The 24,939-nt window shown below is 44.2% G+C and overlaps 1 protein-coding gene across 4 annotated transcripts in view; it reads left to right on the top strand.

Annotated features, from left to right (window-relative positions):
- Positions 1 to 24,939, top strand: part of LOC112262184 (ral GTPase-activating protein subunit alpha-2) — a 213,533-nt gene that overhangs the window by 153,409 nt on the left and 35,185 nt on the right. For all 4 annotated transcript variants that reach the window (XM_042330076.1, XM_042330074.1, XM_042330077.1 and 1 more), the window contains 3 exons: positions 3,038 to 3,193; positions 13,751 to 13,909; positions 16,030 to 16,157. In XM_042330076.1, coding sequence (XP_042186010.1) covers positions 3,038 to 3,193; positions 13,751 to 13,909; positions 16,030 to 16,157 — 443 coding nt within the window. The remainder of the gene's footprint in view (positions 1 to 3,037; positions 3,194 to 13,750; positions 13,910 to 16,029; positions 16,158 to 24,939) is intronic.

The raw sequence follows: 24,939 nt of genomic DNA, 5'->3' as shown, positions 1-24,939 counted from the left end.
GGGGCTTAGGTGACAAAACGGATGGCACTGTGATAGACTGCATCCAATTTATTGAGTAGGGTATTGGAGACTATTTTGTAAATGACATCGCCGAAGTCGAGGATTGGTAGGATGGTCAGTTTTACAAGGGTATGTTTGGGCAGCATGAGTGAAGGATGCTTTGTTGCGAAATAGGAAGCCATTTCTAGATTTAACTTTGGATTGGAGATGTTTGATGTGGGTCTGGTAGGAGAGTTTACAGTCTAACCAGACACCTAGGTATTTGTAGTTGTCCACATATTCTAAGTCAGAGCCATCCAGAGTAGTGATGTTGGGCAGGTGCATGTAGCGATCGGTTGAAGAGCATTTATTTAGTTTTACTTGTATTTAAGAGCAATTGGAGGCCAGGGAAGGAGAGTTGTATGGCATTGAATCTCGCCTGGAGGGTTGTTAACACAGTGTCCAAAGAAGGGCAAGAAGTATACAGAATGGTGTCATCTGCGTAGAGGTGGATCAGAGACTCAACAGCAGCAAGAGCAACATCATTGATGTATACAACGAAGAGAGTCGGTCGAAGAATTGTGTGGCACCCCCATACAGACTGCCAGAGGCCCGGACAACAGACCCTCCGATTTGCCACACTGAACTCTATCAGAGAAGTAGTTGGTGAACCAGGCAAGGCAATCATTTGAGAAACCAATGCTGTCGATGCTGTCCATGGACTTTACAGTGTCCCAGAACTTTTTTGAGTTAGTGTTGCAGGAAGCAAATTTCTGCTTGAAAAAGCTAGCCTTGGCTTTTCTAACTGCCTGTGTATATTGGTTTCTAGCTTCCCTGAAAAGGTGCATATCACGGGGGCTGTTCGATGCAAATGCAGAACGCCATAGGATGGTTTTGTGTTGGTTAAGGGCAGTCAGGTCTGGAGAGAACCAAGGGCTATATCTGTTCCTGGTTCTAAATTTCTTGAATGGGGCATGCTTATTTAAGATGGTGAGGAAGGCTTTTTTTTTTAAATAACAAGGCGTCCTCTACTGACGGGACGAGATCAATATCCTTCCAGGATAGCCCGGCCAGGTCGATTAGAAAGGCCTGCTCGCTGAAGTGTTTCAGGGAGCGTTTGACAGTGATGAGTAGAGGTCGTTTGACCGCTGACCCATTACGGATGCAGGCAATGAGGCAGTGATCGCTGAGATCTTGGTTGAAAACAGCAGAGGTGTATTTAGAGGGTAAGTTGGTTAGTATGATATTTATGAGGGTGCCCGTGTTTACGGCTTTGGGGTAACCTGGTAGGTTCATTGATCATTTGTGTGAGATTGAAGGTGGCTGGGGTGTTAAGCATGTTCCAGTTTAGGTCGCCTAGCAGTACGAGCTCTGAAGATAGATGGGGGGAAATCAGTTCACATATGGTGTCCAGAGCACAGCTGGGGGCAGAGGGTGGTCTATAGCAGGCTGCAACGATGAGAGACTTGTTTTTAGAGAGGTGGATTTTTAAAAGTAGAAGTTCAAATTGTTTGAGTACAGACCTGGATAGTAGGACAGAACTCTGCAGGCTATCTTTGCAGTAGATTGCAACACCGCCCCCTTTGGCAGTTCTATCTTGTCTGAAAATGTTGTAGTTAGGGATGAATATTTCAGAATTTTTGGTGGTTTTCCTAAGCCAGGATTCAGACACGGCTAGAACATCCGGGTTGGCAGTGTGTGCTATAGCAGTGAATAAAACAAACTTAGGGAGGAGGCTTCTAATGTTAACATGCATGAAACCAAGGCTATTACTGTTACAGAAGTCATCAAGAGAGTGCCTGGGGAATAGGAGTGGAGCTAGGCACTGCAGGGCCTGGATTCACCTCTACTTCACCAGAGGAGGAGTAGGATAAGGGTACGGCTAAAAGCTATGAGTATTGGTCGTCTGGAACTGAGAGTAAAAGGCGATAAAATAGCTTCAAGGTATAATGTACAGACAAAGGTATGGTAGAATGTGAATACAGTGGAGGTAAACCTAGGCATTGAGTGATGATGAGAGAGATATTGTCTCTAGAAACATCATTGAAACCAGGTGATGTCATCGCATGTGTGGGTGTTGGAACTGAAAGGTTGGATAAGGTATAATGAGCAGGGCTAGAGGCTCCACAGTGAAATAAGCCAATAAATACTACCAGAATAGCAATGGACCAGGCATATTGACATTAAGGAGAGGCATGCTTAGTAGAGTGATCATAAGGGTCCAGTGAGTAGTGAGGTTAGTTGGGGTCACGGTGATTCAGACAGCTAGCCGGGCCATGGGTAGCAAGCTAGCATAGGATGGAGGTCTGTTTTTAGCCACCTCGTGCGTTTCTGTCAGTAGATTAGTGTGGTTCCGTGTGGTAGAGCGGATCAATCCAATTGGCAAAATAGATATAGTTATAGTGACCCAAGAAAAATTGATGATGAAACTGATGAAGCCTGCCTTTCATTGCTTATGCATTTGCTATTTGAGATGCTGAAGCAGCAGCTCTTGCACTGTCTGACAGATTTTCTGCTAAAAGGCTCTGTATCTGTATGATGTACACGTGCGATAAATAAGCTATATAACGAATATACTGTACAGACGGCAATTTAATTTCACCATATTATGTTAATTAACCTGTAGATATCTCAAACCAAACCACTGCATTTTTACAATTGTTCCCCTGTAATCAGGGACTGATTTAGACATGGGACACAGGTGTCTGCAATTAATCAGGTAGAACAGAAAACCAGCAGGCTCTAGACTTCGTAGGGTCAGAGTTGAGTACCCCTGCTATAGAACTTTAAGTATGACTATTCAAATGCATTTACATCGACTAATATTTCCATCATTGAATAGGCTAAAAAGCATTATTATTATTATGCAATTGGATTCTTTTCTTTTTCTCCTGAACCGTTGGCCAGCAGCAATTGTATTTATTGGCTTTTCTACTTATTTTTTGGGCCAAAAGCCGGCTATTACCGGCTAGCGGAAACCCTGCCCTGCATCTTGTCTCCGTCTCTGACACACGCACACTGACATCACGCTCTCCTAACCGTGTTGTGTCCCCCTCAGGTGGATCTAGCCACACACTGTGGCTTCATGGGAGGCCTTCAGAGGAACGGCAGCACAGGACACACTGCTCCCTACTACGCTACCTCCACGGTGGAAGTCATCTTGCATGTGTCCACACGCATGCCGTCCAACTCTGACGACTGCCTCACCAAAAAGGTACTTGTTAATATTACTCCTTCCAGATCAGTGGTTCCCAAACTTTATAGTCCCGTACCCCTTCAAATATTCAACCTCCAGCTGCGTACCCCCTTTAGCACCAGGGTCAGCGCACTCTCAAATTTGTTTTTTTGCCATCATTGTAAGCCTGCCACACACACTATACGATACATTTATTAAACATAAAAATTTGTGAGTTTTGTCACAACCCGGCTCGTGGGAACTTTATTTGTTCATCGAAAATTGTGAATAACTCACCTCAAATTAATGACAAGGGTGTGCTTGAAAGGATGCACATAACTCTGCAATGTTTGGTTGTATTGGAAAGACTCCCAGTCTTAAATAATTTTCCACATAGTCTGTGCCTGTATTTAGTTTTCATGCTAGTGACGGCCGAAAATCCACTCTCACATAGGTACGTGGTTGCAAAGGGCATCAGTGTCTTAACAGCGCGATTTGCCAAGGCAGGATACTCTGAGCACATCCCAATCCAGAAATCTGGCAGTGGCTTCTGATTAAATTCAATTTTCACAGAACCGCTTGTTGCAATTTCGATGAGGCTCTCTTGTTCAGATATTGGTAAGTGGACTGGAGGCAGGGAATGAAAGGGATAACGAATCCAGTTGTTTGTGTCATACTTTTCGGGAAAGTACCTGCGTAATTGCGCACCCAACTCACTCCGGTGCTTTGCTATATCACATTTGATATTGTTCGGAAGCTTGAGTTCATTTGCACACAAAAATCATACAATGATGGAAAGACCTGTGTGTTGTCCTTGTTAATGCAGACAGAGAAGAGCTCCAACTTCTTAATCATAGCCTCAATTCTGTCCCGTACATTGAATATCGTTGCGGAGAGTCCCTGTAATCCTAGATTCAGATCATTCAGGCAAGAAAAAACATCACCCAGATCGGCCAGTCGTGTAAGAAATGCATCATCATGCAAGTTGTCAGACAAGTGAAAAACATCACCCAGATCGGCCAGTCGTGTAAGAAATGCATCATCATGCAAGTTGTCAGACAAGTGAAAATGGTGGTCAGTAAAGGAAACTTTAAGCTCGTCTCTCAATTTAAAAATACTTGTCAATATTTTGCCCCTTGATAACCAGCGCACTATGTTGTAAAAGCATTACATGGTCGCAGCCCATATCATTGCATAATGCAATACACGAGAGTTCAGGGGCCTTGCTTTAAATTAACAAAGTTAACCATTTTCCCTGTAGTGTCCAAAACATCTTTCAAGCTGTCAGGCATTCCCTTGGCAGTAAGAGCCTCTCGGTGGATGCTGCAGTATACCCAAGTGGAGTCGGGAGCAACTGCTTGCACGTGTGTTACCACTCCACTATGTCTCCCTGTCATGGCTTTTGCGCCATCAGTACAGATACCAACACATCTTGACCACCAAAGTCCATTTGATGTCACAAAGCTGTCCAGTACTTAAAAAATATCTTCTCCTGTTGTCCTGGTTTCCAGTGGTTTGCAGAAGAGGATGTCTTCCTTAATTGACGCCTCATAAACATAACCGACATATACCAGGAGCTGTGCCAGGCCCGCCACGTCTGTTGACTCATCCACCTGTAACTCATAGAATTCACTGGCTTGTATGTGAAGCAGTAATTAATGGTAGCTGTTGCTTTTATACATGTCTTACTACTCGAAAGTCATCTTAATTCTCACTCCAAAAACTCACGTGGCTTAATTTTCAAATTGGCATGTTTTGTTTCTAAATGTCTGCACAAGAGTGAAGGTTTCATCGAGTTGTGAAATACTTCTTTTACACATATAACACACTGTGGCTGAGGAAAGGCATTACTCTCAATACAAGTGAACCCCAAATCAATGTAGTTATCATGATATATTTGCGCGTCTTCGATGGTCCAACGTCCCTGTCTGTTGTTCGGTGCCTCCCGGGTAAGGGGGCAGTAGCTCTTCGGCTGCATTAGATTCACAACTGTCAGTGTCCATGCTAGCTGGGCTAACAACAAATGTAGAATTACTGATGCTAACATTGGATGTGCTTGTGGAAGCAGAACAACTTGTGTCGTCGACAGGTGCAGGTGTAGTACTGCTGGTAGTAGTAAAGCTGGTATGTGTCTCTATGGACGCCTTACTTTTTTTAACCGTTTATCCATTTTCGAGCAAACAGAATGTGCAGCGGCTACGTTCGGACCGTTAGTGGAATTCCCGCGAGATAGTAACGGTTAATGTGATTGGATGTTAATTATTTGACTAGGCAACCTGTATTTGACATTGTGTTGTTATTTCTCTGAACACTAGGTGGTTTAATTGTATTTTTGGCAATGAAACAAGGCTACTCAGGCGAGGGAAAAACAACTCACCCAAATGTAGAGCCCTGTTGGAAAATATAAATGCACAGTTTGAAAATGGGGGAATATGAATCACCTTTTTATTTGGCGTACCCCGACGGCATTGCACGTTCCCCTGGGGGTTTCTTGATGGTGAACGTAACAATGGACCACATAGAAAATTCAATATGTCTGATTTTTTTTTATATGAATAAAGACTTGCTTTTATTATAATTATTTGTAAAAAAAAAACTCCTTTATTTAACCAGGTAGGCCAGTTGAGAACAAGTTCTGCGACCTGGCCAAGATAGAGCAAAGCAGTGCGACAAAAACAACACAGAGTTACACATGGAATAAACAAACATGCAGTCAATAACACAATATAATAATCTGTATACAGTGTGTGCAAATGTAGTAAGATTAGGGAGGTAAAGCAATAAATAGGCCATAATGGCGAAATAATTACGGTTTAGCAATTAAACACTGGAGTGATGTGCAGAAGATGAATGTGCAAGTAGACATGTCCCTTTGTGCATCCTCTGTGACTCAAGGAAGATTTTAACCAACTGAACCCCAACATTTCTCACAATTTTCACCATCTTTGTAAAGCTCTAGTTATTTTGTTGCTTTGATAGTCATTTCTAAAGATTATTATTTTTTAATTTTATTGGTGATTTGTTTTAAGGTTAAAAAAAAAAAAAAAAACCTGTCCCTCATTTATGGTCAACACTTATGTAAGCTAAACTTTCATTTTAATATGGTGAAACTATTCCTTTTTAAAGGGGCAATCTGCAGATTGCAGTTGATTCATCCATTTTGGAATTCATTCAATGTACCCATTAATTCTTGAAGAATATAACTTATAAATGCCTCATGAGCTTAGTTCATCAGTCATACGCCATCAGAACCTAAAATATAAGCTTCTTTTACAAAAGAAAATGGTAAATGTAAAGAAACACTATATAGCCTCAAAACATGGTTAAAACTATCATTTTGATATCATGCATGCTCTGTCCTTGCATCCATATCGCTGTCTGTTAATTTGAGTGGTTACATTTGTCCAGCCCTATCACACTGTTTTTTTTACTGAAACGGTTGGGGAGAAAGCTTTTAAATGATGATTGCTGCTTTAAATAAACAATTCAGAAAAGACATTGAACATCTCATAGTCAAATCATAGAGTAGAACCAGCTCACATGCGTTTACACTATTTTGCCACTTTCTGGTGCTTTGTGGTGAAAAAGTGAGTTTGTCGAGCATAACACGTCAACCCTGTTACCCATAGAAATGTTTTAAGAATGTTCATTTTTGGTGAATCTTTCATTCAATTGCCCCTCCCTGTTCCACACAACAAGCTTCCATTCCCCCTGTCTCAAGGGGATTTGGCTGATTTAAGATGATGTTGTCAACTCTGTTACGGTCAACTGTTACTTTATTAGGCACATAATATATTTTCTAATTCAACATTTGAGATGGGAAAAAGTGTTTTTCATTCAGTTGAACATGTGGTCTTTATGTCCGATTTGTAAAAATTAGGTGACATAAGTTTTTTTTCACCAAGTTACACTACTCAAAAGGCACTAATTGGTGGATCGACCCATACAAAAAAAGGCTTCAAACAGTGTACAGAGTGAAATGACTGCAGAACGCTGTCTTGGCTCTTCACTCTGTGCTAAGCTGAGATCAGGTGGTGTGACTCCTGTGTTCTGGCATTGATTAGTAAACCCTGGGCAGGCCTGAGGAGTAGAGAGAGGAGCAGGCATGTGAGAAGAGGCATGTGTGGCTACGGTAATGACTGTGATTCCTGGACCTGTTCACCCTTCCTGCCCCCTCCCTGTGTGCAGTGACTGGGGCCCAAATTCAGCCATTAGCTGATCCTGGCAGGGCAGGGGCCAGGCGGATGCCGGCAGGACCCTTTTATCCCATTCCGGCCGTGACGACGGGAGCAATCGATGGGCGCTTCAGCTGTTTCCCTGGCTGTAGCACACCAGCAGCAGTTAGCATGGAGAAATGAGCTGCGAAGCCCCTGCCCATGCAGCCTATCTTCTCATGCGGTGTCCCACGAAGATAGGAAATTCATCAGGTCCTCCTCATATACCACCTCCGCATCACCAACACCTCCCTTCCCCCCTCGCCCCAAAAAACAATCCTGCACCGACCCCATACTGAACCTGTGCTCGGTGGCTGCGGAAATTAGTTAGCATGCGCAAGATTCGATTTTGGCTAGCTGGTGTGAGGCACTGGTGTGTGCCGTTGGCCCTCTTCGATTCATTTGACTGGGAGCCCCTGTAATTGCACTCCTCTCCTCCCAGAACCCCGCGCTAGCCACAGGCGATACAGAAATTGGCAGCTCGGCAGCGGGTGTAGAGGCTTAAAGGGGGTGGGAGGGAGGGGGATGAGATTGGGATGAAAAAGAGGCTTTATCGGCATCCAGGCAGGAAGTTTCTCTGTCATTTTACAAATAAAACGTTCAGCCTCGCCCACCCGCCCGCTCTCAAGTGCAGACTGTGTGTAGTGGGGTGGGGGAGGCTTTCGCTGGCCAGATTGTCTGTCTGAGGGAAAGAAAGAAAGGAAAAAAACGGGCCCCATTTAAACCAGAAAGGAAAATGAGGAAAAAGAATGTGAATTCCTCCAATCCAATTGTGGGCTTGAGGGCAGCAGCTGGTTGTGGTAATATGGTTACAGGAGTGACCTGTGAGGTGGGGGTCAGGCCATGTAGGGTCCTAATGTCAGAGCTAGCGGCCTCACGCTCACTACCAGCCTCAGGCACCATGGCTTAACTGGGCTGCTGCTCTGCTGTTTTCATAATGGACTGTACTGCTGAGAGGCCTGCTCTGCTGTTTTCATAATGGACTGTACTGCTGAGGCCTGCTCTGCTGTGTTCATAATGGACTGTACTGCTGAGAGGCTTGCTCTGCTGTTTTCATAATGGACTGTACGGCTGAGGCCTGCACTGCTGTTTTTATAAGGGACTGTACTGCTGCGAAGCCTGCTCTGCTGTTTTTATAATGTACTGCTGAGAGGCCTGCTCTGTTGTTTTTATAATGGACTGTACTGCTGAGAGGCCTGCTCTGTTGTTTTATAATGGACTGTACTGCTGAGAGGCCTGCTCTGTTGTTTTTATAATGGACTATACTGCTGAGAGGCCTGCTCTGTTGTTTTCATAAGGGACTGTACGGCTGAGGCCTGCTCTGCTGTTTTTATAATGGACTGTACGGCTGAGGCCTGCTCTGTTGTTTTTATAATGGACTATACTGCTGAGAGGCCTGCTCTGCTGTTTTTATAAGGGACTGTACTGCTGAGAGGCCTGCTCTGTTGTTTTTATAATGGACTATACTGCTGAGAGGCCTGCTCTGCTGTTTTTATAATGGACTATACTGCTGAGAGGCCTGCTCTGCTGTTTTTATAATGTACTACTGAGAGGCCTGCTCTGTTGTTTTTATAATGGACTATACTGCTGAGAGGCCTGCTCTGCTGTTTTTATAATGTACTACTGAGAGGCCTGCTCTGTTGTTTTTATAATGGACTGTACTGCTGAGAGGCCTGCTCTGCTGTGTGTTAATGGGATGAGACCCATGGGCCTTGTGGGAGGACACTGAGATGGGCTGGTTGGTATGGCCTACAAATCACATCTACATTTTCTAACTTATAGGCGATTCACAATATACATTTATATTTTTTTATGTTTTCTCTAAATAAGTGTTGTTGTACAATTTAAAGGTCAAATACACTGCATTTCAAACAGTCAGCATTCATCTAATGAATTCAGGGCTTGTGAAGTTATACCTAGGCTAAATATAAGCCTTCCACAACCATAAGACCCACTTGTAATTTAATTATATTATCAAAATAGTGTAACCTGACTATTTATTTTTTAATAATCACTGATCAAACTTTCAAGTCTATCTATGAAAATGTACTTTTTTGTAAAAAAATAAAAAATGATCAGAACCATGTATAATGCACATTCACTAATAATGACTAACTTATTGTAGCAGGCATTTTGGAAAATTAACAAAGATCTCATAAAAAATCTCTCAAGCACAAGGCCACATGCTAATGAATAGCCAGCTAATATTTTGTTTTTCAAGTTTAGCCAACTTGGATGTGTTCCCTAGCTAACACGGTTGAACAGTTGAATTGTTATGAACACACCCATGTGTCTCCAACTGTTTTAACAGCATGTTAGCCTGTCCACTTTGTTCAAATGTTGACATCAAGTAGCCTACCTTATTTCTCAGAATGAGAGTGAGTTGCCAATTCCTTATAGAATTGTGTTTTAAATGCATATTGCACACTTATAAATCTGACTAGCTACTATAGCAGTCTTTGGCTAAAATGCTGCTAGCAGTACCTGGTACCGCAATGCCGCAAGAGACAAACTGAGCATTCATTTTCCAGAAGCAATATTCATTCATTCTCCTGTTTTAGGAGGGGCCTGCTCTGCGTGCAATTTGAAGAGTTGAGACATAAAAAGGGTATGGTTAGAAAGTTGTGGTGTAAATTCTACCTTTAACTAATAATGAGGAGAGGCTAAATCTATTGAGCTTCACCAAGCCGAGGGCCCTCGCAAGACCACTCACGCTCCAGTCCAACACTCTGTGTTGTTGTCTGTTCACACTGCTATGCTTGATCTTGGCCAGGTCGCAGTTGCAAATGAGAACTTGTTCTCAACTAGCCTACCTGGTTAAATAAAGGTGAAATAAATAAATAAATAAAACTCCACATTATAATTTGAACTTCACTAAGTCAAATGCCCTCACAAGGAGTCACCGGCACTCTGGTCCCTCGTTCAATGAGCTTCGCCAAGCCGAGTGCACTCGCGCTCTGGTCCCTCACTCTACATTAACCTCACCAGTCCTATGGTGATCAAATCAGTACCACGGATCTGGAGTTTTGGTTGCCCTCAACTGGCTAATTAAAAATCATGTCCAAGGATACCTCACTTAAAACACTCTTATCAACTCAACTCAGGCCTGCTGGTTGTCTAAGCTTTGGCCCTCTTAAGGAAGACCTCACTCTGAGCGTGACCTCACTCTGAGCGTGACCTCACTCTGAGCGTGACCTCACTCTGAGCGTACCCTCAACAGGGGCTTCAAAAGTATCCACCCGCCCCGTCTTCCTTTTGGGTCCTTAGGCGGGTCTCAGTCTGCTCCTGTCAGAAGTGCGGTTTCCTGGGGTCTCAATTTGGAGCCCCTTGTGCACAGTTTAACCAGGTCCTCAGAAACGGTCTGCGGGTGGAGGTACACCTCCTGCCAAGCTCGCCAAGAATGTGGTGGAAATTCTACCGTTAACTAATAATGAGGAGAGGCACAGTAAATAGTCAATCAAGGTTTTACTTTGATTAAAAACGTATTATAATGAGGAGACTGGTCGCCCCGCCCACACAGGTGAAATGGAGTGAGCGACTCCTGTACAAAGACTACAGGAGCATTTATATAGTCAAGCTACCCCATGCAAGCATCTGCAAAACACGTGACCGTGTGTGTGTGTGTGTGTGTGTGTGTGTGTGTGTGTGTGTGTGTGTGTGTGTGTGAGGGGAGACAACTGGGTGAAAAGGTTGTCTCAGTCTGTCGCAACTGAGTGAGAACAATAGGGGCCAGAATGACAGGAAGTCACTCCAGACATAATTCCTCTAACAGTAGCTCAACGGTTCCCCCAAGTTGGGCAAGCAAGTGCCTTTGACTGTCGGCCCAGATGATGTATGGTCGTACTGTTCACACACACACACACACACACACACAAAACATGAGTCTTTCACCCAGAAACAGGCTCCAAGCAGAACAATAGCTCTCACTGGTGTGCAGAATAACACTTTGCTCTGTCTCCAGTGACGCTAAGAGGAACCAGTTAATTTGTGTCAAGTCTCTGGCTGAGTGCCTAGATATCATGGGGTCATTCTACACACACAGACAGTCAGGACAGGCCTCTATTAATGCGCACACACACTTTTCTATCCTATATGAGTTAGTTTATATGGCAATCTCAAACCCAATGCCTAGGCTTAAAAACAGATGTTTTAGTACACAAGCATTATTAAGGTGAACTTCTCTCTCCTCTATTAAAATAATGTTTGGGTGTCCATATGACTGATTCTGTTGGACCAAACCTCAAATTTACCACTGAACAAAAATATAAATGCAACATGTAAAGTATTGGTCCCATTGGGTGCTGTGACGTATTTGTCTGTAATAAAGACCTTTTGTGGGGAGAAACTCATTCTGATTGCCTGGGCCTGGCTCCCAAGTGGGTGGGCCTATGCCCTCCAAGGCCCACCCATGGCTGCACCCCTGCCCAGTCATGTGAAATCCATAAATTAGGGCCTAATGAATTTATTTCAATTGACTGATTTCCTTATATGAACTTGCAACAGTAAAATCTTTGAAATTGTTGCATGTTGCATTTATATTTTTTTCCTGTGTAAATAGTGAGTTGAAATTGCTTGTCAGAGAAGAAGAAGTGATCTCTCATTTTTTTTGTTGACAGTGTCAGGGGGAGAGGCTTGGTATGTGTGTGTAAACCGAGAGGAAGAGGCGAAGCGAGAGGTTTCACTCTCACCCAAGTCTGTCCAAAATAAGCCCAATGCTTTCCCGCCTTTGTCACTTGCCTTCCCGCCTTTGGGGCAACGACTCCCATTGTTGAGGTGGAGATATGAGCATCTTGTCATTATATACAGATCTCTAATGTAAATGAGAAGGTGCACAGAAGGAGCGAAGGAGACGAGGCCAAAAAGTTAACGTGAGAACAAGCGGACATAAAAGCTCAATAATAATAATAATTGGATTCTTGCATTTGTATTATCACACAAAAACCTCAATTCGAATTAATGGAATGAATTTGATATATCGCCAAACCTTGAGGGCCAATTGGACAAGTGCCTTTAACTGAGGCCTAACACAGGAGAGCTTCTAGTGCCACATATAGCTACAGTACTGTGTAGTAGGGACAGGGATGTGATTCTTCCCCTGATTTAATAATCAATTCCTGCTTTTCTGACATCCTCCTCTATTCATATATCATTGAAATCGACCTTCCCACAAACCAATATCCTCCTTTACCGTGATGGTCCATATTGTCCTGACTCCTAATTTCGCCGTGACGCCGCTCTAAGAGGGTGTCTCAGGGACAGTTGGTATATGCAAAAAAAAAAAAAAATTCACGCATGCTTATAATACATACTTGTACATGTATGAAATAGGACAAATATTAGCACCCACCAAACATTTGTAATGTTATTATTAAACATTATTCCCTGGTGTTGGAGAGCTTGCTGAAGGAGAACACAAAGATGCATTAGCATTTACCCAGACAGTCCTCTTGGTTCAACTCATTCTATGTAAAATGTCTAATGTTAATTAACATCCCTAGGATTTTTGTGGGCAACTTCGACATGCATATTCAACATTCTTGGTTAATTTGTCCCTGTCTGTCTGGTCTGACCTGCGCCTGTACAGATGAGATCAACCAGTGAGCACGACGTTCAATCAGCGGGTTGTGGATTTGTTTAACATTAAACCATTAGCATAATTAAGGGGTTATAATAGAATGTGCTAATTGCATTTTTTGGGTAGCGAGGGCATGTTTTCTTAATGGCTCATTAGACCCAAGACATTAGCACATGTTTTCTTCTTCTCTCAGCGAGTCAGTCAGCGAGGAGGCTCAGTCTTAACAGTCATGATGCCACATGATCAGGGACAGGAGTTATTCCTAATCTCTTCACCTAGGCAGGAAATACTCTTTGGCCCTAACTAGGCGCAGTCTATCCTGGTAAGGTCATGTGGTCAGGGATCAACTCTGCCCCATTAATGAAGGGTAAAGACCGGTGAGGTTCGAACGGCCGGTCTTTGCCCATCACTCAATGTCCATGTCAACCACAATACTGGGGCAAGAGTGTTCTTTCTCCTTTCTCGCTCCTATGTCTTGGTTCAAAAATAGAGTTAAAATAACAATCTGCCAATTTCCTGTCATTTCTGTCCTAAGTGAAGTTGTATTTATGAATAGAACATGGAAATTGGATGCAATTTGGAGTAAAGTTCATTTCCATGATTGGTTTTAAAATGTTTTTTTTGTTATTTGAATTTCCAATCAAAGTTGAAATGAGGAGATGTTTTACATTGTCACAACACCCAGAGCTGTGGGAATAGCTAACCTATATATATATATTTGTTTTTTTATAGTAATGACAATATGCTTTTTATAATGTGATCACCGTTGCTAGCCATGTCTAAAGCTTGTGATTTGTTCCGGTGCAGCTGCGTCACCTGGGCAACGACGAGGTTCACATAGTGTGGTCGGAGCACAGCAGGGACTACCGACGCGGCATCATCCCCACTGACTTTGGAGACGTACTGATCATCGTGTACCCCATGAAGAACCACACGTTCTTCATCCAGATCATGAAGAAACCACAGGTACTACAGATCAGCTGGTTGGCTGCTCTGAATACTCAATGCAAAACCAGTATGGTAGTTTGTCACAATGACTTTTCAGAGTTTGCTTCTACACTTGGTTGATTATTTTCCACTAAATCCATGTCTGTAATGGGTGGTGTCATAGACTATTTTACTTACTGTCTTTTTTACATAAAAATATATATAATGGGTGCTATTTTCACAATTTCTCTACTAAAATTGATCAAACACATATTTCCACACTGCTCCAATCTATCTGACTTTCTCAACAAACCCCTCTTAATTCTCTTTCCCAGTGTCCCACCAAACTAGCTTGTTGGTTTAGTGGGTTAACTGTCTGTCTGCCTGTCCAGCTGTGTGACTCTGAGATGGAAAGTAATGCCCTCCTCTTCCACTACAGTGCATCACCATCACTGTGGGTATGTGCTAGCGAACAACCGATATGGATTTATTAAGGCCAATGCCGATACCGTTTTTTTGGGGTCAAGGAGACCAATGGAGAATATCATTAAATTTGAACATTTTGATGACAAAACCGGTGTCTTGTTTTGCAAAGTGCTGCCGCCTGTATATGGACATTGTTTTGCCGAACAGTAAATTAATAAATTAATGGACACTTTCAATATGTCTACATGCCTTGTGTCATTTTCAAGTGTGCTTAAGCTATATGATATGCAGCAGGAGTAGGTAGTTAAGAAGATGCTGTCCAGCCAGAGGTTCCTCAAGGACAGCTAGCAATGAACGAGTAAGTGGTGCCAGCTTGCAACAGTATGACACGAGGCAAGTGCGCTTGTGCTCCATAGAAGACATCGGCTGCGCCAATCCTCAACGGCCGATAGACTAGCAATGGCTAATATTGGCCAGAAATATTGTCCCAACCAATTATCGCGCCACAAAAGTCAGAAATAGCGATATAATTAATGCCTTACCTTTGAAGATCTTCTTCTGTTGGCACTCCAAAATGTCCCAGAAACATCACAAATGGTCCTTTTGTTAAATAATGTCCTTCTTTATGTCCCAAAAATGTCCATTTATTTGGCGCGTTTGATTCATAAATACACCGGTTTCAACTCGCCCAACATGCCTACAAAGTATCTAATAAGTTACCTGTAAACTTGGTCCAAACATTTCAAACAACTTTTCTTTTCTAAAGACCTTTGACATCTAGTGGAAGCCAAAGGAACTGCAACCAGGTTCCTCGTAAATAGTACCTCCCATAGAAAACAATTGGAAAACACAATGACCTCAACAACAACAAAAATTCCCTTGATGGATTGTGCTTGGGGTTTTGCCTGCCAAATCAGTTCTGTTATACTCAGACATTATTCTAACAGTTTTAGAAACTTCAAAGTGTTTTCTATCCAAATCTACCTATTATATGCATATCCTAGCTCCTGGGCCTGAGTAACAGGCAGTTTACTTTGGGCACGCTTTTCATCCAGACGTCAAAATACTGCCCCCTAGCCCAAAGAGGTTAAAACCACCCAGTCTTCAGCCCAAACCTCCACCATACTCAGAACCCCCCTCTCATTCATATTCTATGGTGTTCTAGAGCTAGATGTCAGTTTGAAGTACGTTCCAATCATTGAAGTGGAGGGACTTTCTGTATAATGAGCTATTCCATGCAGAGTAGACAGCAGGGTTTATGAAGGGGCTCTGACATTCACGTCACATTCCAGGTCAACGATTATTCAACTCAGCAGATTTAAGATCTTCCCAAAAACCCATCAGCAGACGCGTGTGTCACACACACCAACCACACACACATGCGTGCTGCTCTCAAACACAGAGAACTGCCATTGTATTTGTTCAATAGAAGTTTTTTCTCTGGTATCGACAGTCATTTCTCTTACTCTACATTGATTTGCATTAGATGTGTGTGATTGACATGCTAAATAACAAAACTCAAACCTTAATCACTCAAACCTAACTCTAACCCTGTGCCCATTTGAGATGTTTCGCGCATTTCAAAGCACACTCATTTCATATGATTTTATGACTTAACCAGCATTTTTTTATAGCATTTTATCTGAATAATATAACATGTTAACTTTCTTCTTCTTTCTTCGTATTTGTTTCTTTCTCCCTCTATCCCTCTCTCTCCCTCCTTCCCCTTGTAGGTCCCTTTCTTTGGGCCTTTGTTCAACGGGGCCATCGTCACTGGAACGCTGCTGCCCAGCCTGGTGCGCGCCACCTGCATCAACGCCAGCAGAGCTGTCAAGTCCCGCCTGACGCTCTACCAGAGCTTGTATCCTTTCTGTTTACTCTTTACTCTGTTGCCTCTACCTTTCCTACAGTCCTGTCTGATCGCAGAGCTTCAGCAGGTAGGTAGGCCGAGGAAGGGTATATTTTTATATTCAAAGATAGGTAATTGGTCAGGATCTATCCATCTATCTCTCTATCTCTCTATCTCTCTATCTCTCTATCTATCTATCTATCTATCTATCTATCTATCTATCTATCTATCTATCTATCTAGCATTGTGAAGATTGTGAGAAATAACAGAAATATAAATAAACGTTTATATACAGCTAGCTAGATGTATATAAAAGTTTATTTATATTTCTGTTATTCCTCACAATCTTCTTCACAATGCTCATATGAAAGAATTTAAATAATAAACGGGTCGATTGTTGTGATAATGGCATTAGCACTGCCAGTGGTTTGCACATGTGGATTGTGTTGGCTGATCTGCATGGTTGAGCGCTGACACTGATCTTGATGCACTGACTGATTTGCATACAGCGATTAGCTGCGCACTGGTTTGAGTTGTGTTACACAGTCCTCAGTAACATGTGCAGATGCATGTGGCTGTCTAGGTCTGTAGTGGTGATCTTATGTGTAACCTGTCTGTCATCATGTATCATCTACTGACTCTACTGAGTCATCATGTATCATCTACTGTCCCTGTAACAGCCTGCCTGTTGTTAAGGGCCTGACTCCAGCTGTACATGTCAGTTGACAAGTGTAATCAGTGATGGAGATTAATTTGCATGTGAATGAGGGCAGGGTTGAGAGAGGGGAGGGACGTTGTTTTTGTAGCGGGCTTCGGGGGGGGTCTAATCTCCCATAAAGCCTTGCTGCTCTGCCCCTCACCGGACAGGAATAGGGTATACAGACTAGCCACACCATCACCACAGTATCTCTCTGCCGGTCACTATGGAAACACCCAACCTCCAGCTTTTGAGGTTGGATCCAAGTTGTGCTCATTGGTTTGCGGTGTGTAAGAAAAGAGGGCAAGGGGAGTGGGCAGTAATGGCAGGGTTGTTTTTAAGGTGAAAGCATGCACTGTTTTGGGGGCTACATGTGCGGTTATACATACGGTGTGTTTGATATTTGTAGAATTTCTGTGCTTGCGTGTATGTGCATGTGCATGCACACGAGTGTGTGTGTGTGTGTGTCCCATCACACCCACCCATCAGCGAGCCTCATATCAGCCCCTCTCAGGGTCCCTGGGGGCATCAGTGGGACAGCAGAGTGACAGATGCCGGTTACCAGACGCCAAGTGAATTACTCCAGGGTGAGATGGTTTGAGCTGCCACAGGCCTGCCTGCTTGCACTGGAAGCCCAGAGGACGGGAGCCAGCACTGGGCTGGGAAAGACCAGGCGTACCTGGCATTCCTTAGCAGGTGGAGAGCAACACGACAGCCGTATCTATGAGATGAGATAAGCGCTGACCTGGGCTGGCTAGGCTGACGCGTTGGCAGTGTGAAGCAGCCAGCCAGGCTGAGGCTCCACATACTGCAGGTCTGGAGGATGAGCTGACAAATGGAGCCTCCCAGCCAATGGATGCTGGTAGTGCCAACTGGTTTCTGTGTGTGTCTGGGCCTCCTGGCTGGAAGACTTGGTGAAGAGAAAAGGATTATGTTTAAACAAAATAATTGTCATGGGGGTGATGAGTCTGTTTTATCAAGGCAAGGAGCGCACACAAACACACACACACAAACTATGTTGTAAAGATATTTTAATTTTTTTAATCATACCAGCAAATTAAGTTCACTCTATTTTCTGAGCAATGTTTGAAATTATACAATTTAGAATGCTATTTGAGATGTATTACCTCAACAAAGAGCAGTAATACCTGCACTAAATGATTTATCTAGACTTGAGCCACAGGCAAGACCCATTCCTTCCTCTGATTATGTCACAGAAATGGCTGCTGTTGTAAATGTTTTTTTGTACAAGTCAGAACAGTGACCTGTCTGTTTGTGTAGCAGAGATTAAATCCCTATCCAGCGTTTCCCCCTCACAATGCCCTGGCGCTCCTCAATCTGCTGTTTGTAGCCAGGCCACTCTTCAAGGTAATTCGTTTAATATTTCTTCAATGAGAAGCCACATGACCCCTGTGCATCCAAATAAAGGCTGGCCTGGCGCTGTGGGGCTCTGTTCTGTGGTGTCCTCTCTCCCGCTCCCTCCTCCACAGAACTGGAGAGGTCTCCAGCAGCCAGGCGCTCTGCTGCCCCATCACTACGGCTAATTGGATTTTGTATTGAAAAATGACCACCAGCCACATCACCTGAGAACACACACAGACATCCTCCTTTCCGCTACAGCGGACTGTGCACCATTGCAAATTGAGAAGTGTGTGTGTTTGTGACCAATGGACATACTTGAATGATGTCTGTAAAAGTGGATTTATGTGTGTCATTCTCCTCAAGCTCTGTACAGCATTCTGCTCTATTCAGTGACAACACAGTAATATTATTTCAGAGTCCTCAGCGCTATTGAATGTGAAAGACAGTCCTGCCCCCACAGACATATTACAAGGCCGTCAGAAATCATACATAATGTCATCTATTATTGATATGGCCTTGTTGGAAGAGGCAGCTGCCTTGGCTGTGTGAGTCCTAATAGTCACCCTGTATGAACCCTGAGCAGCGAGCTGGCTGGCTGACTGTCTACTCCACTGTCAGTGGAGATGCATTATGGGTGGTGAGGACATTACATGAGGGAGGAAAATAATCAGATGGGAAAGTACCCACTATCCAAGTAGCACTCCATATATCAATCATACATTAATAAGAGAGAATTTTATGAACTTCCCTGACATCCGATGTGTAATTTATTTCCAACCATGTGGAAGTGATGTGGCTATAGTAGAAGTGTCTCTGAGTGGACTTCCTCTGCTGGCACGTAGCCTGTTGGGTTTCTGACTGGAGGCTTTATCCAACAGTCGGTAAGTGTTATTCTCTCTCAGGAACAGGCACTAGGGTTTGATGTGCCGTCACTCCTAGTGTGTGTGTTTAGGTGGCAGGAGCCTTTAATAGGTGAGACAAAGTAGAGCTGACCTTCATTCTGAAACGCAGCCTCCCTGCCGGACAGAATCAATAGCTTTTGCGCGCTGCCCTTACTCCCCTCCCCTAAGACAGACAGACACACACACACACACACACACACTGAGCGATCCATCTCCAGGCAGCGATCAATAGCCATAATCTATGGCCCATGGCCAGTCATGTGAGCCAGTCTTTTCAAATCCAAATCAAATGTTATGTCACCAGCTTCGTAAACAACAGGAGTACACTAACAGTGAAATGCTTACTTACGGGTCCTTCCCAACAATACAGAGAGAAAGAAAATCGAGAAATAATAAAAAAGTTTTAACGCATAATAATAAAAGTAATAATAAATACACAGTGAGTAATGATAACTCGGCTACATACACGGAGTACCAGTACTGAGTCTATGTGCAGGGGTATGAGGTAATGGAGGTAGATATGTAACTAGGAATAAAGTGACGGATCATACACAGTAGCAGCAGCATATGGGACAAGTAAAACAAAAAAATGAAAGGGGCAATGCAGATAGTCCAGGTGTTTGGTTAACTATTCAGCAGTCTTATGGCTTGGGAGTAGAAGCTGTTCAGGGTCCTGTTGGTTCCAGACTTGGTGCAGCAGAGAACAGTCTAACAAATCAAATCAAGCTTTATTTATACAGCACATTTCAGACATGGAATGTAACACAATGTGCTTTACAGCCAAAAAGGAATAAAAAACATGGAAAATAAAAGCTGAAATATTTACTTCACAGCAAACATAAGATAAAAAACTAACGACACAAACTGAACAACAAAAATCTCCCTAAGGAAAAGCAAAGCAAAGCTAAATATATGGGTTTCAGCCCCCCTCATGTACTCTGGCAGGCTATTCCAGAGGCTGGGGACATAACTAAAGGCTGCCTCCATGCCTCTTGGTCCTAAGCTTTGGGATTGTTTTGGGAAGGCCAGTGCTAGAGGACATGAGGGACCTACTGGATACATAAGTTGAAAACATGTCTGACATGTACTTGGGTGAACAATCGTGGATTGATTTAAAAACCAATAGAAGAATCTTAAAATGAATTCTAAAACTCACAGGCAGCCAGTGCAGAGACTTTAAAACCGGTGTAATGTGTGTGTGCGCCATCTGGTCTTGGTTAGCACCCCAATCTATGATTTGGGTGGCTGAAGTCTTTGACAATTTTATAGAGGTTTAGAGTTCCTGGATGGCAGGGAGCTCAGCCCCAGTGATGTACTGGGCCAAATGCACTACCCTCTGTAGCGCCTTGCTGTCAGGTTGCCAACCATTTGCCATGAGCAGGCAGTGAAGATGTGGCGGATGTGTTGTTACCTACCCTCACCACCTGGGGGTGGGCCGTCAGGAAGTCCAGGATGCAGTTGCACAGGAAGGTGTTCAGTCCCAGTGTCCTTAGCTTAGTGACGAACTATGGTGTTGAACGCTGAGCTGTAGTTGAACAGCATTCTCACATAGGCGTTCCTCTTGTCCAGGTGGGAAAGGGCCATGTGGAGTGCAACATAAATTGTATCATCTGTGGATCGAGGTGAGGAAGAGGATATTTAAGATACTGTTTCAGATGTTTTCTGAAGATGGGCAGGGACTCTGCTGTCCTAGATTCAGGGGGAAGCTGGTTTCACCATTGGGGTGCCAGGACAGAGAAGAGCTTGGACTGGGCTGATCAGGAGCTGGGAGGGCCTAGAGACCTGAGATGGCAGAACGGAGTGCCTGGTTTGGGGTGTAGGGTTTGAACATAGCCTGAAGGTAGGGAGGGGCAGTCCCTCCTCTTGTTCTGTAGGTAAGAACCATGGTCTTGTAGTGGATGTAAGCTTCAACTGGAAGCCAGTGGAGTGTGCGGAGGAGCAGGGTGACATGAGAGAACTTGGGAAGGTTGAAAACCAGGTAGGCTGCTACATTCTGGATAAGTTGCAGGGGTTTGATAGCGCAAGTCGGGAGCCCAGCCAATATCGAGTTGCAGTAGTCCAGACGGGAGAGTACCTGGAGTGCCTGGATTAGAACCTCGTGCTCAGTCTACGGATGTTGCAGAGCATGAACCTGCAGGAGCGGGTCACTGCTTTGATGTTTGCAGTGTACGACAGGGTGTTGTCCAGGGTTCCAGGGAGAGCAACACTCTACACTGTGGAGTTGTCAACCGTGATGGAGAGGTCTTTGAGTGGGCAGGTCTTCCCCGGGAGGTAGAGCAGTTCCGTCTTATTGAGTTTGAGGTGATGGGCCTACATACAAGTTGAGATATCTGCCAGGCACACAGAGATGCGTGTTGCCACCTGGGTGTCAGAAGGGGAGAAGGAGAAAAGTAGTTGAGTGTCATCCGCATAGCAATAATAGGAGAGACCACGTGTGAGGATGTGACGGAGCCGAGTGACTTGGTGTATAGCAAGAAGACTAGAGGGCCTAGAACCGAGCCCTGGGGGACACCAATAGTGAGAGTATGTGGTGCAGACATAGATCCTCTCCACGTCACCTGGTAAGAGCGGCCTGCCAGGTAGGATGCAATCCAAGAGTGTGCATAGCCTGCGACGCCCAGCCCTGAGAAGGTGGACAGGATGATCTGATGGTTCACGGTGTCAAAGACAGGGATCGATCTAGTAGGATGAGAACAGAGGAGAGCGAGTCAGCTTTGGCAATGCGGAGAGCCTCCGTTACACAGAGAAGAGCAGTCTCGGTTGAGTGACCCGTCTTGAAGCCTGACTTGTTAGGGTCAAGGAGATTGTTCTGAGAGAGATAATGAGAAAGTTTATCAGAGACACCACGCTCAAGTGTTTTGGAAATAAAAGAAAGAAGGGATACCGGTCTATAGTTTTTGACGTCAGATGAGTATTGTGTTGGTTTCTTGGGGAGGGGAGCAACTCGGGCCATTTTGAACTCAGACGGGACGCAGCCAGTGGCCAGGGATGAGTTGATGAGGAATTGGTGAAGGTCTCCAAAGATCGTCTGGAGGAGGGGATGGGTTCGAGCAGGCAGGTTGTCTTGTGGCCAGACCTCACTAGTCGCAGGATGTCATCTGGAGAGAGAGGGGAGAAAGAGGTCAAGGCGTAGGGTAGTTTTGTGTGAGTGAGACAAGTGGTCTCTAAATGCTGAGTGAATGAGTAGTGGATGTCGTCAACCTTTTTTTCCAAAGTGGTTGACAAAGTTGTCGGTTGAGAGGGGGGCTTAAGGATGGAGGAAAAGTTGGAAAGTAGTTTCCTAGGGTTAGAGGCAGAAGCTTGAAATTCAGAGTGATTTAGAATATGGCTTTAACAGCGGATACATATGTAGAGAAGGTAGAGAAGAGAGAGTGAAAGGATGATAGTTCCAATTATTGGATAGTCTCGATGATAGTCTCGCGGTTTATGTACTCTCTTACGTAGTTTTGTCAGGGTGCCTGCACGTCGCCCTCTCTTATGTTGCCTTTTTGGATTTTGGTCCATTAGGGCCTGGTCCTGGGTGAGCAGTATGTCCTGTGCCTCCGACTCGTTCAAGTAGAAATATTTATCCATATCGCTGTTCTCATGTCCAGAAGCTTTTTATGGTCATAGGAAATGATGACAGAAACATTATGTACTGTACACAATTATTATTTTTTTGATCCGTGCACAAAAACATACAAAATAACCGGAAAAAACGTCTGCTATCCACAGCGCCATCACTTTTAGGTGGCATTGTGGGGAACATGCAGTGTAGTAGCAAGGGGAGAGGCATGTTTCCTCTTCTTAGTGAACCACACAGAGCCCAGTGGAAGCTAGGACTGCTAGCCACCTAACAGAGCACAGTGGAAGCTAGGACTGCTACCAAACTAAAAGAGCACAATGGAAGCTAGGATTGCTACCCACCTAATGGAGCCCAGTGGAAGCTAGGACTGCTGCCCACCTAATGGAGCCCAGTGGAAGCTAGGACTGCTACCCACCTAATGGAGCCCAGTGGAAGCTAGGACTGCTACCCACCTAACGGAGCCCAGTGGAAGCTAGGACTGCTGCCCACCTAACGGAGCCCAGTGGAAGCTAGGACTGCTGCCCACCTAACGGAGCCCAGTGGAAGCTAGGACTGCTGCCCACCTAACGGTGCCCAGTGGAAGCTAGGACTGCTACCCACCTAATGGAGCCCAGTGGAAGCTAGGACTGCTACCCACCTAACGGAGCCCAGTGGAAGCTAGGACTGCTGCCCACCTAACAGAGCCCAGTGGAAGCTAGGACTGCTGCCCACCTAACAGAGCCCAGTGGAAGCTAGGACTGCTGCCCACCTAACGGAGCACAGTGATACAGGCCCAGCCTCATATATCATACCGCTCTACCAGCTCTGTAACTCAGCCTTTGCATGCTCATAAAAACATATCTGTGCATTTGATATTGGCCTACTGCTTTCTGTAGTTTTTCTACTCCCCGGTGGCCATGCATGTTTAATTTGGGTTTTAGTAGTATTGAGTGTTGTATTCTCACTCTCCTCTGAATAAGGCTTGGTTTCCCTTTGTCATTGTCCCTACATGGATAACAATGTCTTCTTTAGTACAAGAAGATTCTTTACCTAGTCAAGATGAAAGCATGCTTCAGTCTATGAAAGGAGGTTATGAATGGAAGCTGTCATCTTAGTGTAGCTGAACATGTATTATTTAGCATTGCTTGATAGGCCTTTATTTGCCAGCTGTTGTGCCATAACACTCACCAGTCTGCAGCCATCTCCCTGTGAACTGAGTGCTTGGCTTGGCACAGTGTGAGCTCTATACTAGTCTGGCCCATTAAGAGGGGTGAGCTGAGCTGTGGATAACTAGCCAACATCCCTCTTCCATAAGCCTATCAGTGAGAAGTGATGTGTACAGCTCTAACTCACCTCTGTCTTTGCCTTCGATTTAGAGAGGGTTGTGATGTCGTGTAGAAGAGCCACTTGCTTCTATTAGTTTAGGGTATTGTTACTGTATGTGTCCAGTCCAGCTCTGTCACAGTCTGGCTCTCAGGGACCACTCTGAACCAATGGGACCCAATAAATCTGTGGCAGGCTTTGGGCCTGCAGTGTTAGGCAGGGTCAAATCAAATCAAATTTTATTTGTCACATACACATGGTTAGCAGATGTTAATGCGAGTGTAGCGAAATGCTTGTGCTTCTAGTTCCGACAATGCAGTAATAACCAACAAGTAATCTAACTAACAATTCCAAAACTACTGTCTTATACACGGTGTAAGGGGATAAAGAATATGTACATAAGGATATATGAATGAGTGATGGTACAGAGCAGCATAGGCAAGATACAGTAGCTGATATCGAGTACAGTATATACATATGAGATGAGTATGTAAACAAAGTGGCATAGTTAAAGTGGCTAGTGATACATGTATTACATAAGGATGCAGTCGATGATATAGTGTACAGTATATACGTATGCATATGAGATGAATAATGTAGGGTATGTAAACATTATATAAGGTAGCATTGTTTAAAGTGGCTAAGTGATATATTTACATCATTTCCCATCAATTCCCATTATTAAAGTGGCTGGAGTTGAGTCAGTGTCAGTGTGTTGGCAGCAGCCACTCAATGTTAGTGGTGGCTGTTTAACAGTCTGATGGCCTTCAGATAGAAGCTGTTTTTCAGTCTCTCGGTCCCAGCTTTGATGCACCTGTACTGACCTCGCCTTCTGGATGATAGCGGGGTGAACAGGCAGTGGCTCGGGTGGTTGATGTCCTTGATGATCTTTATGGCCTTCCTGTAACATCGGGTGGTGTAGGTGTCCTGGAGGGCAGGTAGTTTGCCCCCGGTGATGCGTTGTGC

The sequence above is a fragment of the Oncorhynchus tshawytscha genome, linkage group LG11 (genome assembly GCF_018296145.1).
Source record: "Oncorhynchus tshawytscha isolate Ot180627B linkage group LG11, Otsh_v2.0, whole genome shotgun sequence".
Lineage (NCBI taxonomy): Eukaryota > Metazoa > Chordata > Actinopteri > Salmoniformes > Salmonidae > Oncorhynchus > Oncorhynchus tshawytscha.
This window is presented reverse-complemented; position numbering and strand designations above follow the sequence as displayed.